The following is a 13,836-nucleotide window of genomic DNA, read 5'->3' as shown; positions in this document are numbered from 1 at the left end:
TACAGATTGAAGATAGAAAAATTAAAAATCTCAAGCATAAGAGATTAGTTCTGGTCAAAGTGAAATGGGACTCCAAAAGAGGACCCGAGTACACATGGGAACTTGAATCAGAAATGAAAAAGAAATATCCACACTTGTTCCAGTAGATCTCGAGGACGAGCTCTAAAACAAGGTGGGGAGGATATAACAACCCTCGGTAAAACCGACATCCTCATAATAATTCTGACACTTTATATATCTTTAAATATATCAATATGTCTTTATATGCACCCCGTATATGAAAACCGAGCCCCAAAATAGATTATACTATATAAAATAAATAAAAACAATAATTATTAAGTTGAGGCGGACCGCGTAGGGCCTCACCTCAAGTTCATGCGGGCCGCGCGAGTGTGTAACCAGACTTCGCCAAAACTATAAGTTAATGCGGGCCGCGTACAAGTTTGGTTAAGTCCATGTGGGCCGCGAGCACCTGAAATCTGGCAACGTCCTGGGCCGCCACCTGGCCCAACACCCGTCGAAGCTATACGATGACTGGGCTAAGCTACGCGTTGACCCAGCCTTGACGCGGGCCGCGTAAGCTCAGCCCAAATGTCACGCGGGCCGCGTGGAGACGCGATTACAGCCCTATATAAGAAGGCAACGGGCTTTCAGTTTCTGTCGCTCACAACTTTCTTTCTTTCTTTCTAAATTTCTGAAGTAGTATACACTATAGCCGGGCATTATACCCCCTAAAATAGTGAGGTTCTGCTACGATGTAAGTATTATAACCCCTGGAGACGTATTAGATACGCTGCCCGATTGATCTAGGATTCCGTAACGGCTATCGTGGTTCTGCCCGACGTAGTCGTTGGAATGCCGTCTCGGGGAGGGTATTACTAATGTTAAAATGGGTTATTATACTAACACACGTGCATTTGTGTAAATTATAGATATTCACCAGGAAACCATAAAGGATAACCTAAAATAGCAATGTGAGTAATCCTCTTTTTGTTAACTGTTTTTACAAAACCTTAAATACTTTTCCCTGCGAACGACAGTTATTGAGTATTTGTAAGAATACAATTATCGTGGGTATGTTGGGGTTTTGTATACAAAATTTGTTACAACTTGGTTATGGAGTAACATTACCACAAGTCGGGTGTCGATAGTACCACGGGTGATAATTGATATAACTTGGAAACAAATGTAATTGCGGATGCGCCCTCAATACTGTTCACTGTGACTTTCTATTTAAACTTGATTAAACTGGGATTCACTCACCAGTATTTCCCACTGACAAAATGTTTTTAAAACGCGTTTCAGGTAACGAAATGTGAAAGCCAAATAGAAGCCAGCTGGAGAGCACTGGAGGCTTGGAAAAGTGGCAATAAAAGTTACCTAAATAAAAAGAAAGCGTTTATTTCAATAAAGTGGGATTTATCCCTGTAATTCAGTTTGTAATAAAAACTTGGGTTTTACCCATATGTTTAATATTATAAAATATGGTGGTTTACTCTGATTCAATATTTCCTAACTACGGTCCTGATGAAAATTTCCGCTGCCAAATTGGATAAATAAACGTGATACCACCGAAACTGGCTTACGGCCGCCCGTTCCCGAGAAGAAGGGATCGGGGGTTGTGACAAGCAAGTAGAGATTCATGGAACAATTTCTGAATGTCTGCCGATGGACACCAAAGTCGAGGGTCCACAGATCAGGATATTGTTGAAAGACTTTAAAGCCCATGGAGATGGTTTGTTAGAGGTATTATAGTATATATAGTTCAAACATGCGAACTTTTGATAACATACATGGGAATTTCTTTTTCCAGATCATGATTTTTTAGACATGCGAATTTGTTATGTTTACACATGTGATTTTAATTTTTAATATATTTTTTTGGCTTTTCCTAGGTGTGGTTCAAGAATCTTGAAAATGATGTAATTTCACAGTGTAGTTGCTTGCGTTTTGAGCAGTATGGGCTGCTATGCAAATACATCTATTTTCTTTTCAAGATGTTTGGTGTTAAAGAAATACCAAATAAATATGTTATGAAGAGATGGACGAAGGATGTGGTGCCGAATGAGCTAAATGTGAAGTACAATTTAAATGTTGGTGGCAAGAATGTGCAACACAAGGCTAAACGGATTGCTCGTGAAATCATCCACACAGGGGAGTATTTGGTTAGCAATTTGATTTCCGACCTTGATCAACTTGTTTTACTAAGGGATCAAATGATGCAGCTTAAAGAGAGAGTTGATCAAAGTCGTATAACCAAGCAACTTGATCCAAAATTTGACCGATTTTCAAAGTTGATTGGTTATCAACAACCGGTAACTAATGCTCCTCCTACTTTCCCTGTGCCGGCTGGTATAAGAAACAAAGGTCGTGGCTCGCATAAAAGGATTAAATCCAAGAAAGAATAAATGATCAACCGAAAGGGGAAAAGGTTAAGGACATGTAGTGTATGCAATGAAAAAGGTCATGATATTCGTACTTGTGAGATTCTGAAAGCCAAACAACAAGGTAAACAGCAAAAAAAGAAGATGAAGGGCGTCCAGATTGAAAATGTTCGCAGCAGAGACAAAGACAACGAGGTCGAAGACGACGAAGAGGAAGATGAGTTTGAAGATTACAGTGGTAGTAGTGATGATTTATCTGAAGAAGAAGATCAGTGGGAGGAGGTTTCAGAAGATGATGAGGATGAGTAATTTTTTTAAAATGTACATGCGAATTTATAGAACACATGCGATTTTATATTCATCTGTTTATATCATTTTTCATGCGATTTTAGTATAAACATGCGATTTTAAGTCATTAGTTTATAATTAGACTTATATGCGATTTCACTTTTAATACATGCGATTTTGAGTTATCTTGTTTTTATTTTGTGGCAAATATGTCTGGGTCATTCATGCGATTTTATAATATAAGCAAGCATAATATTTGTTCAAAACACATACCCAAAATATAAAACAGTTGTTATTGTCTAACACAACTACAAGCATAGAACGATTAAACAGAATTTTAGTTACTTGAAGCAAAGATTTTGTCACCTTCAGCAAAGCTGAACTCCATCTTCTCCTTCACAGTGTTTAGAGCATCTTTCAGGAAAGAGAAGGCCAAGTCATCAGCTCGAGATTGCTCCTTTATGTGATTCAAAGCTGCGTCTCTAAAGCTTGATGGTGGTTCTTCAAGTAGTCTTTCCCACATATCTTGATTTTTCTTGATTTCTTCAAGAATTTTTCCCTGCACATCAAGAACCAGATGAGAAGAGGTGACATCGGTGCTTATTTCTGTCAATGTGCGAGTTGACAATAGCTCTTTGATTGCAATGTTTTTTATTTTTTCTGAATCTTCAGATGCCATTTTTTGTTGGTCTGTTGTTTGTGTTTTTTTTCGTCTTCTATTTCTTAATATGGAAGATAGTTATATCTGGGTTTTTTTATATTAAAATAGTAAATTTATTATATAGGTAGGGTGGTAAGTTCAGTAGTATTTATTGTAAAATTGATCATTACATGTCAAATTACAGTCACATCTGTAATAAATTAAGTTTTGTTTTTCATAAAATACTTCTATTTTTTTTTTTTTTTGCATTTTTAGGTCAAAGTAATTTGAAAGTATTTGAAGTGTTATATTCAAAATCGCATTTGAATCGAAAACAAATTCGCAAACTTTAAGAAATCTAAAGATAATTATTTTTTTTCTGAAATCGCATGTGTAAAAGGATGAATTCGCAAACTATAAGAAATTTCAAAGATTATTAACTTTTTATTGAAATCGCATGTGTAATGTCATGAATTCGCACGTTTATATGACATCTTAAGTGTTTTCGCATATAATGTTATATGAATTCGCAAACTTTACAAAAAAACATATCCTTTCTTTTTGTCTGAAGTGTTTTTCGCAGGTTTTGTTATGTATTTCGCATATTCTTATTTGATTTTGACCCTGCATCATCTTCTTCGATAGTTGGTCCATCGATTTGTTTCAGTTCTAAATTTCCATATTCAGTAGAAGTTCAATTCGCAGAAGGTTTTGTTGAATATTAATCGATCAATTTTTGATTAATTGTTCTATTTTTGAATAGGGTTTTGATTAAGAATCTTACGGTATGATTTTGAGGTTTTGTTTGTTGATTATCAGGGTTTTTTGATTTCGTAAAGGACGATTTTAACCTTGGCGGTTTCATATATATATCTTTATTTGATTAATTTAATAGTTAAACACGGGGTTATTTGAGATGATCCGACGGCTATTCTTATAGCGTACGTATTGTACGATTAGGCATATTGTATGATAACCGGCCTCTCTTTCTCTCTCTCTCTCTCTATATATATATATATATATATATATACAACTTTTTAAAAATATTTTTTTTATTTTTTAAATAATATTAAATAAACAGGTAAAAAGACTAAAATACCATTATGTAATCTGATTTAACTAAAATTTATTGGGTTTGGCCTAAAGGATAGATCGTGCAAGATTTTGGAACATTAAGTACAAAACTTGTCAACTTTTACGCTAAAGAACACCGTCTGCAAAAGGATGTAAACATAAAGGACAAAACTTGTAATTTATTTTGAATGACTAAACTTGTACACTATAGGCATTGAACTCTTGACCTCTCATATCCTAATCTTTATCTAACTCATCAATACCACTAGGCTATTCCCAAGTGGATATACTAGTTAACAAATGAAACTTTAAATAGTTAGTAATGAAACTCTATGAATTATAAAACATTTTTGAGATAAGATATATTTAAAAAGAAAAAAGATTAAATACGAATTGGTGAAACAAGAGAAGTGAAAACTATAATTTATCACTCATAAAATTTTGACACATGATGCGGTCAATTACTTATTCACTAAGTGTAGATTGTACAAGTATATATTTACTCATGCAATTATGCATAAATGATAGATAATATACAAAATATTAACATTTTAATAACTTTTAATCGGAATTAAAAAACTATTAATTCAACATTTTTCTTGAAAAACAATGATCCTGAGGTTCAAACCATTTACCTCTCACTTTTAATTACAATAAGTTTGTTATTAAACTCAAACCCAACCCTACCCTATCTAAGTGTGCACAAATCAGGTTAGGATTTCAACCTGAACTGGGTTCAAACCTGGTTGGAGTTAGGTTAAATATATTCAAACTGGGTTAACACTCACTCAAACTAGGTTGGGAGACCAGAGAACTGAACCCGATGTAAACGATTCAGGTTAGGTTAGGATCGGGATGGGTTCTCAAACCAGATTCAACCCTATTACTCAACTATATTAATATAAATTCTTAGAAATAATGATAAACGTAAATAAGTTAAAGATTCATACTTTATTTGTTATTTTTAGTATAATCTATACATACGTATAAAATAAACAAGATTGAGGACACATGTCAGTCAATGAGTGAATCTCCTCCTATTTCCTGCTCAATTGAGTCTTTTAATGCACATCCTATACATCTCACGGTAACCCGACACGTATCCAAAGTGTAACACTGGATCAACCATCATCAAACAAAACCCTATTGTTCTTTCATAGTGTCGTTTCTTTTCTTCATCCTTCTCCAATAATGTAGCACCAAATGTAACATTGCAGTGATGATTGTCTATACAAGTGAACGGTACAAACACCATAGCGTATCTGCATATGAAAACACCATGAGAACTGAAACAATAACAAAACGCCATTGCATGTAAACTCATAAAACGCCATTGCATGTAAACTCATAAAAACGCCATTGCATTTAACTCATAAAGACGTCATTGCATGTAAACTCAAAAAACACCAAAAAAACAGAAGAAGTTGAATTATAAAATATTACTTGTTGGAACGATACGTGGCGTCAAACGAAATCACATCACCAAACACGTGGTAATTACGTTTGGCTTGATCGTCACACCAAAAAAGTCCCTTCAAACTATTGTCTTCGTCTGTGAAGTAATCGTACGAAAAATTAGGCTGGGAATGTTTTTTTTTCATCCAAATGTCTCACAACCATATCGGCGTCATATTCCCCTATAAACAAGTTAATTTTCCTCTTGGAGTTCTTAAATTCAAGTTTACTTGCACCCACGTCTTCAAAACCTCCAAAACAAGTCTTCATAACATTAAACGCCTTGGCGGGACCCAAATTCGACTTAGACATGTTGTGTATAACATGCTTTTGGAGCTGAGTGAGGTGTCGTTCAGTTGGAAGAAAATGCTTATCAGGACGTTCAACAAGATCATGGTTGTGCTCCTCGACAAACTTATACACCTTCCATGATCCAGCCTAAAAAATTACACATAACAGTGCACCACAATCAGTCCTCTTTGAAAAGTTGGATCGCACTAATCGCTCCTTTTGATTGGGGTCCAACGTATCAACCTTTTTGTCCTTATAAAACCCAGATCTCGTACACAAGTAATACTTAATATGTAACACACCTTTAGAGTTTATCTTTGTAGTCCATTTGCTGACTGAAAACCCACACTCCTTAACATACTTAACATACATTGAATAACAATCATTGAGGCTTGTGAATATCATGTCCATTGTGGGCTTTATTTCTTCACTGACGTCAGGAATGATAAATGGTAATCCAATTTTGGGGCAAAACCTTTGACTCGAGGAAGCAACTTCGTCTGAGAAAATACAGTGAGGAACAGAAAAATCAGAAAAACACCATTAAAAATAGAAAATGTCTCGTAATAACATTATAGATTAAAACGCCATTAATTGAATAATAAACAAGACATAATAAACACATAATTTGAAAACGCCATGATGAAAAGGCCAAAATACGCACACCATAACTTTATTGATTAACAAAAATACTAATGCGACTTGATAATGAAAACGCCATGAGATGAATAATTAAAAACACTTAACAACATAAATAATTAACAAAAATATAATATTATGATGAAAACGCCATAGTTAACAAAACTGATATTTACACAAATTAACAAATAGTCATAACTGATGTTTACAATTACTACTAAATAATATTCAAAACTAATCAAAGAGATGTAAAACGCCAATGATCGTAAAAACATAAGAAATATACAAGATCCTAAACGACAATTAAAATTAATATTGAAAACTCCAATTATCAGTTCTTAGTAATTGTTTAACTACAAATTAAAACGCGATTAAATTGGATAATTGAACAACGCCATTGAAATCATACAACACATTATGAAAATACTAATTTAAAAAAACAATGAAACAAGCATAAAAGAACAAAACGCCATATCTGTTGCATGATTTGCTGGAACAAAAATAGGAAACGTCATCGAATTTTACTTTGTCGAACAGAATCCACGTTAAACGCCATAAATCTGAGAAAGCTTGCAAAGGAGGTAACAGCTAACAAGAAATCTTTGGATTTTAATTTGAAAAAGATTTATAACGCGAATAAGGAGAGAACGTATAAAAGGACAATCGTACCCCTGCATATCAATTAGCGTCCCCTGCCACGTGTTGGGCCACGGATCCGTTCTCACCGTTCTCACACTTTTTACCGTTCTCTCCTGATCCCGTACCTATATATATATATATATGTATATATATAGAAAAAGTATATCGTACATTACGGCTTAACGTACTTCACGTACGACAACATGCGTGATTTGTTCTATAACACGCGTGATTAATGTTTTCAATATGCGTGATTATTGTGTTTCAACATGCGTGATTTTGGATTTTTGAGTTTTAACGTGCGTGATTTTAAAATGAACGTGCGTAATTACCTGTCGTACGTGATGTACGTTAAGCCGTAATGTATGATAACCTTCCTATATATATATATATATATATATATATATATATATATATATATTTATATATAACTAATGTTTTTTTATGAATGTTCTGGTTAATGAATGTGAGCAATCTACAAACTGGTTCATAAAATTCATTTGAGTTGCATGATTCCAATCTCGAGCTAAATCCTAATCCCGTCCTCGAGCTCGAGCTAGAGCCCAAGCCCGAGCACATGCCCAAGTCCGAGACTGAGTTTGAGACTGTGCCTGCATTTAGTGATCCTGATGTAGATTTGTCCTTGAAAAGGATAAAGCTTAAGCCTCCACGAATTCGAGAATTCGTTGATTAATTAAATTGGCGTTGGTAAGAACCATTACATTTGGGTCAGTCCACTTGACGGGATGTATCATCTGCCGGTTCATGAGAACATTCTGTATTCCGATTTGTTAAAATTGTTCTTGGAGGGTTGCCTTGATGTCACCATATTACATTGGTTTGCCATCTAAGTTGCTATTATTGTTATTATATGGTACCATAACATTTTTAGATGGAACTGAACTTACTAACTTTGTCACTTTTTTTTTTTATTTTAGGCATTTCTTTGAGTCGCACAATTCTCGTGTGCTTTTTTCAATCCACAAAAAATCACTGGATCACAGTGTAAGACACATCTTGAAGACGTTAAAAAACGTAAAAGAAATACATGAGCTTCATTCTATTTTTTTATCTTGCACGATACTTAGCTAGGTAATATAAAGTCCCCACCATACATACACATACGAATACAAATACATACTTAATATGTTCTATAATTTTTATTTTTGTAGTAAACATTGGTCACTTATAATTGTTTGTCCGGACTTCAAATTCGGCTATATTGTTGATTTTATAAAGGAAGGAAAGACTCATAAAATTTACATGCTCGTCCGTATTATTGAACAAGTTTTTGAGATTAAATTTAAGTGGCACATGGCATATGTATGTATTTGAATACTTTATTTTATTTAAAATAGTTTAGTCAAAAATAATTATTGTGTTTAAGTAATTAATTGTGAATATAATGTGGTGCAAACAATAGAAAAGCGACTGGAACGTGGCTATATGGTAATCAAACATATGGAATAGTTTATTAACAATACCCAACATGATTTGGTAAACCGAATGAGTTTTTGTAAATAATCATAAACTTTGTCTATTACATTAAATTAATAATTTAGTGGTAGATCTAATGTCGGGATTTATTAGGAAGATGTTTTAGCATTAGTTTGTGTTTCATTCATACTTTTGTAGTTCGATATACTTGAATGAGTTGTTTAATATTAGTAAACTTTTGTCGTGAGTGTATGTATTTTTGTATAATTGGAATTTTATTGCGAAATATTATTGAAAATTCTGGAATTTTGCAAAAACATTAAAAAAATTTCTTATCTTATTTTTTGGCGTTATGTAGATTTGTTTTTTTGGTGGTATGTTTAGAGATTTAATAGTGCTGACAAATCTCATTATTATTTGGTGCTATATTTGTTAATGCTCTCTCATATTAGAGGCCTTAGCTTTAAACGAATTTTAAAGCAAAGTAAAAATCTTGGGCCTTTTAGCATAACCATTATAGGGCGAGAAGCGAAATAAAAATCCGAGGACATTTAAGCATAAGCTTTTAGTAAATAAATGTGCTTAGTTCATCAAACTTTTGATATGCATGGACTATATATGTTTTACCTATCATCTTCATCAACAAAGCAGGTGCTTAGTTCATTTAATTATATGGTAAAATGCTTGCAAATTTCTGTTCTAAATTAATTATTCACTTCAATGTTTAAGGGTAAATTTATGGAGGTGAATGAATTCATCCCGTTCCTTTTATTTGTGAACAAAATGCTTCATTAGGGACAAATTGCTTCCTACGTAATAATTTATTGAAAGTTGTATGAAGTTTTTTTATTTTATTTTAATTTAATTTTACAAAGGATTTGAATTACCTGCTTGATATGTAATAATTTATTGAAACTTGTATGAAGCTTTTCATTTTAATTTTATATTATATATTTTCCAAATGATTTGCATTACCTAATTTTACAGCAATTTGTGATTGTAAATTCAGGTAAGCCTGTATAATCTATGTAATCAGCATATTCATTTCTGAATCTACAATCACAGGTTGCTGCAATCACCCAATTTCACAACATATTCAAATAATATTTACACTTAAACGTTTAAAGTCTCCAGTCCTCATGTCCAAACCAGATTTAAATTATAGAGTTAATTGTCATTTTAGTTCATGTAGTTTGGGCCATTTTAACAGTTTAGTCCAAAGGTTCCATTTTTTACCTGTGGGTCCAAAAAGGTTTCACTGTTGCCATTTTAATTAGTCCATTGGGTTAAGTTCATCCACTATTTCTGTTAACGAGAAAGGCAATTCAGTCATTTAGGCAATTCAGTCATTTATATGGCCAAATTGCCCTTCTAGTTAACAGAATTACATATAAAATGATCGAATTGTCCTTCCCGTTAACATAAAAAATGGATGAAGTTAACACAGTGGACTAAAATGGCAACGGTAAAACCTTTTTGGACCCACAGGTAAAAAATGAAACCTTTGGACTAAACTGACAAAATAGCTCAAACTACATGAACTAAAATGGCATTTAACTCTAAATTATAAATCCGCTATTGCATTCTCCATTTGCATCTCCCTAAAAGGCTTCAATTTTGCAAGCAAAACAAACAAATGGATAGCTGTAACTTCACATTTTGATTCAATGACGATAAAAATTACATATTAACCAAAACCAACAAAAACAAATGAAAATAAAATAAATCATTGATAGTAAGGAGCATCAATAACCCGATTAAAATTGAGGTACGACTTATGAGAACAAACCTTGAATTTTTGGCCATAAAAAGTAAGGGGCTCAAGCTAGGACTTTTTTTTCTTGCTTAATTTGGCCATAAAAAGTAAGGGGCTCAAGCTAGGACTTTTTTTTCTTGTTTAATTTGGCCATAAAAAGTAAGGGGCTCAAGCTAGGACTTTTTTTTCTTACTTAAGGGTATACGGTGTGGTGATCGGTAAAGGGTGGCAAATCCCTTTACCGATCGGTAAACACCACCGCCAACATCTTGTTTGCCGAAATGGTAAAGAAAATCGGTGAGGGAACACCGATCGGCAAGAGTGAGGAAGGAGAGAGAGGGAGGGTATTGTGGGTGGGGTCCATTCCAATCTCAACCAATCACATCTTTTTCCTTTTTTTTATTTAAAAAGTTTACCACTTCACCAAATGTCTAAACCATTGCCAACACTTTTCACCAAAGTTTAAACACTTTTCACTAATTGACGTGGCACACTCTCATTGGTTGATTTTTTAGTTTGCCACTCTCAAGTGTTTAACCACTCCTTACACCCTAATGATTGAGTAAGGTGTGTAGAGTTCACTAGTCATGTGTCACGTTCTCATTGATGCAAAATGATTGAGTAGGATGTATAGCGTCTTGTGGATCATTATTTCTAATTAATTATTTTAGTAAATGGTGAAAGAAAGTCAATACTTTTAATTAATTTTTTTAGTAAATATTTATCATGATACAGCTTGTTTGTTTTTAGACTTAATTGTCCGGAATATTCCTGTGGTTTCATTTTTTTCACGTTTAGTCCTTACCTTTTGGAAATAGCAAGTATGCTCTCTAAGGTTTATCATTTTGTTACTCGGATAGTCCCCTGACATTTATTCAGGGGACTATCCGAGTAACAAAATGACAAACCATAGGGAACATACATGTTATTTCCAAACTAACTGACATCTACTCAAGGAACTATCTGAGTAACAAAATAACAAACCATAAGGAGCATACCTGCTATTTTAAAAAAGTAAGGACTAAATGTGAAAAAACATGAAACCACATAGACCATTCGGATAATTAACTCTTGTTTTTATTACTTTTCTTTATTTATTTTGTCTTCTTTGTTTTAATATTCCCTAATTATCAAAATCCACTCCCCTCACGTATTTGTTATTCTTTTTTTACTTTCCTTCTATTGGTTCATTCAGCATTGTACATGCACAATAGCGTATAGTGTAAATGGCATGTGACTTTAGTTAACTTTATCTCATACATAACATTGACCCCTCATCTATTACAAGGATAGTTTTTCTTTTGGGTTTCTAATTTCTGCTTTCTTTTATTGTTCTATGTAGCATAGTATAAACACTATAGAATAGGGTACACATATTTTATAGCTTAATTAATTTTATATCCCTGATAGTTTTTCTTTTATTTAGGGTTCGAGTTATTTATTTGTATATATAAATGTAGAGTTAGGTTAACGTATAAGAGCTCTTATCCTACATTACGTATGCGATCTTCTCAGCCGTTAGATCTTCATCCAACACTGAAATCGCATGTTGGTTTTTTGTATCAATTTCGCATGTTGGTTTTTTAACATGCGATTTTATCAAAATTAACACATGCGAAATTGTTAAAAAAAACCAACATGCGATTTCATCAAAATTATCACATGCGATTTCATCCATGCTATTTTATAACATGCGATTTCACATCGCGTACGTAGCGTACGTTAAGCCATTTGTACAATACACTTTTTCTATAAATGTAAATATTTTTTTTCTAACTTATTTTTTTAGAACCAAATACACGGATGATCCATGTGATTCACTTAAATTATGTATATGATTATGGCCCGTCGCAACATACGGGGTCCTCAATACTAGTTGTAATTTAAAAACCAATGAGGTGGTGGTCATTGGCAAAGACAAAACCTTTAAAAACCTTTGAATTTAGAAGTGAAGGTCTTAGGTTCAAATCCCACAAATGATGACAGTGATTAAAAAAATTTGCCATAAAAATTGTAATTTAAAAACCCATTGATATGTAAGATATAGGAAAAGGAAATCACGCAAATGGATATGTTAATTTATTTTCTTTTACAAAAGAGCATTGACTTTTAAACACTTAAAAAAATAAATATTCAAAACCAACCAATCAGGGACGTATGACTAAGGCGACTAAGCCTTATCCGACACAATAAACTATGAAAGTTACCACAGGTTTACGAAAACAACCAATCAAACTAATACATGTGTAAAAACCTCCTATATTTTAGCTACTAGCTAAGGCATAGCCCTTCCTTTGATCAGCCAGCTAAAGCTTAACCCTTGCTTTTATCCTCCTAAGGCTTATCCCCGACCTGCTTTTATCCGTCGGCTAAGTCTTAGCTCCTGCTTTAACATGTGTTGTCCTTTGATTGGTTTGTTGTGGTTCTCTATGTACTTACGAGAGTTTCCTTGGCAAGCTAATTCCTTGCCATCTAGATTATTTGTTATGTTATCTCGATTTGCATGTCTTTTTTATTAATTTTAAAAAATACTTTCCCTACAAGAAAACGGTTTTTCTAATTAGACTCGAATATAATTCTCCATCACACTTGAATATGTCATATTATTTAGATTTTAGTAGGGATGTCCAATAAAATTTGATCTTACAACACCATTAATTATAGTTTTAGAAGTCAGGTCACTATTATAAAATTAGATATTTCAAATATTGATTTTCAAGAAAGTAGAAACCATCGACCTATTAAGTAGGGGTGTGTATGATCCGGTATTAAAGGTTCTTAGATCAAATCATAAGTCGTATCATTAAAAACATAATTTTATCATCGAAAACCAAAACTAAAGAGTTAAAATTTTAAACCGAACCATTACTAGCAATGTTTTAAAAATCGGTTTTTAAATCAAACCGGATTAGGCTAAAAACGGTTCAACCGGTTGAACCAGGTTGTACCGAGCGGTTCAACCAGGTTGACTACGTATTAAAAGATATTCTAAAAGCTAACTCTATAATTTCATAAATTACAACATCAACTCAAAAGTTAATCCAAAAAGGCATGATTACATAATAAAAGATAATCTAAAAGTAAATCCATAATAAACAATAATCCAAAAGATAATCGAAAATCATTCAATTTTCCAACAAGCTTTTTTTAAATGAAAGTGTACGATATGTTTAAGTCATTTGGGTGCTGAATACATCAAGTTCACGATCGTATAAAAGATGAAATTCACTATT

At 33.2% G+C, this 13,836-nt stretch overlaps 1 protein-coding gene across 1 annotated transcript; it reads left to right on the top strand.

Moving 5' to 3' along the window:
* The first annotated feature begins 1,668 nt into the window (after window positions 1–1,668).
* LOC118484075 (protein FAR1-RELATED SEQUENCE 1-like) lies at window positions 1,669–2,693 on the top strand. The gene is made up of 3 exons (XM_035979967.1): window positions 1,669–1,746; window positions 1,896–2,136; window positions 2,464–2,693. Exons 1-3 carry the CDS (start codon window positions 1,669–1,671, stop codon window positions 2,691–2,693), a joined length of 549 nt encoding a protein of 182 aa, XP_035835860.1.
* The last annotated feature ends 11,143 nt before the right edge of the window (window positions 2,694–13,836 follow it).

The sequence above is a fragment of the Helianthus annuus genome, chromosome 11 (genome assembly GCF_002127325.2).
Source record: "Helianthus annuus cultivar XRQ/B chromosome 11, HanXRQr2.0-SUNRISE, whole genome shotgun sequence".
NCBI lineage: Eukaryota > Viridiplantae > Streptophyta > Magnoliopsida > Asterales > Asteraceae > Helianthus > Helianthus annuus.
The sequence above is the reverse complement of the archived record's forward strand: the minus strand, read 5'-3'. Positions and strand labels throughout refer to the sequence as shown.

Excerpts from the sequence above, each read along its gene's own strand:
- LOC118484075 (XM_035979967.1), top strand. The coding sequence starts at position 1,669 with ATGGACACCAAAGTCGAGGGTCCACAGATCAGGATATTGTTGAAAGAC. Across the intron at positions 1,747-1,895 it reads ATGGAGATGGTTTGTTAGAG|GTGTGGTTCAAGAATCTTGA; the intron begins GTATTATAGTAT and ends GGCTTTTCCTAG. Across the intron at positions 2,137-2,463 it reads CAAGGCTAAACGGATTGCTC|GTCATGATATTCGTACTTGT; the intron begins GTGAAATCATCC and ends GCAATGAAAAAG.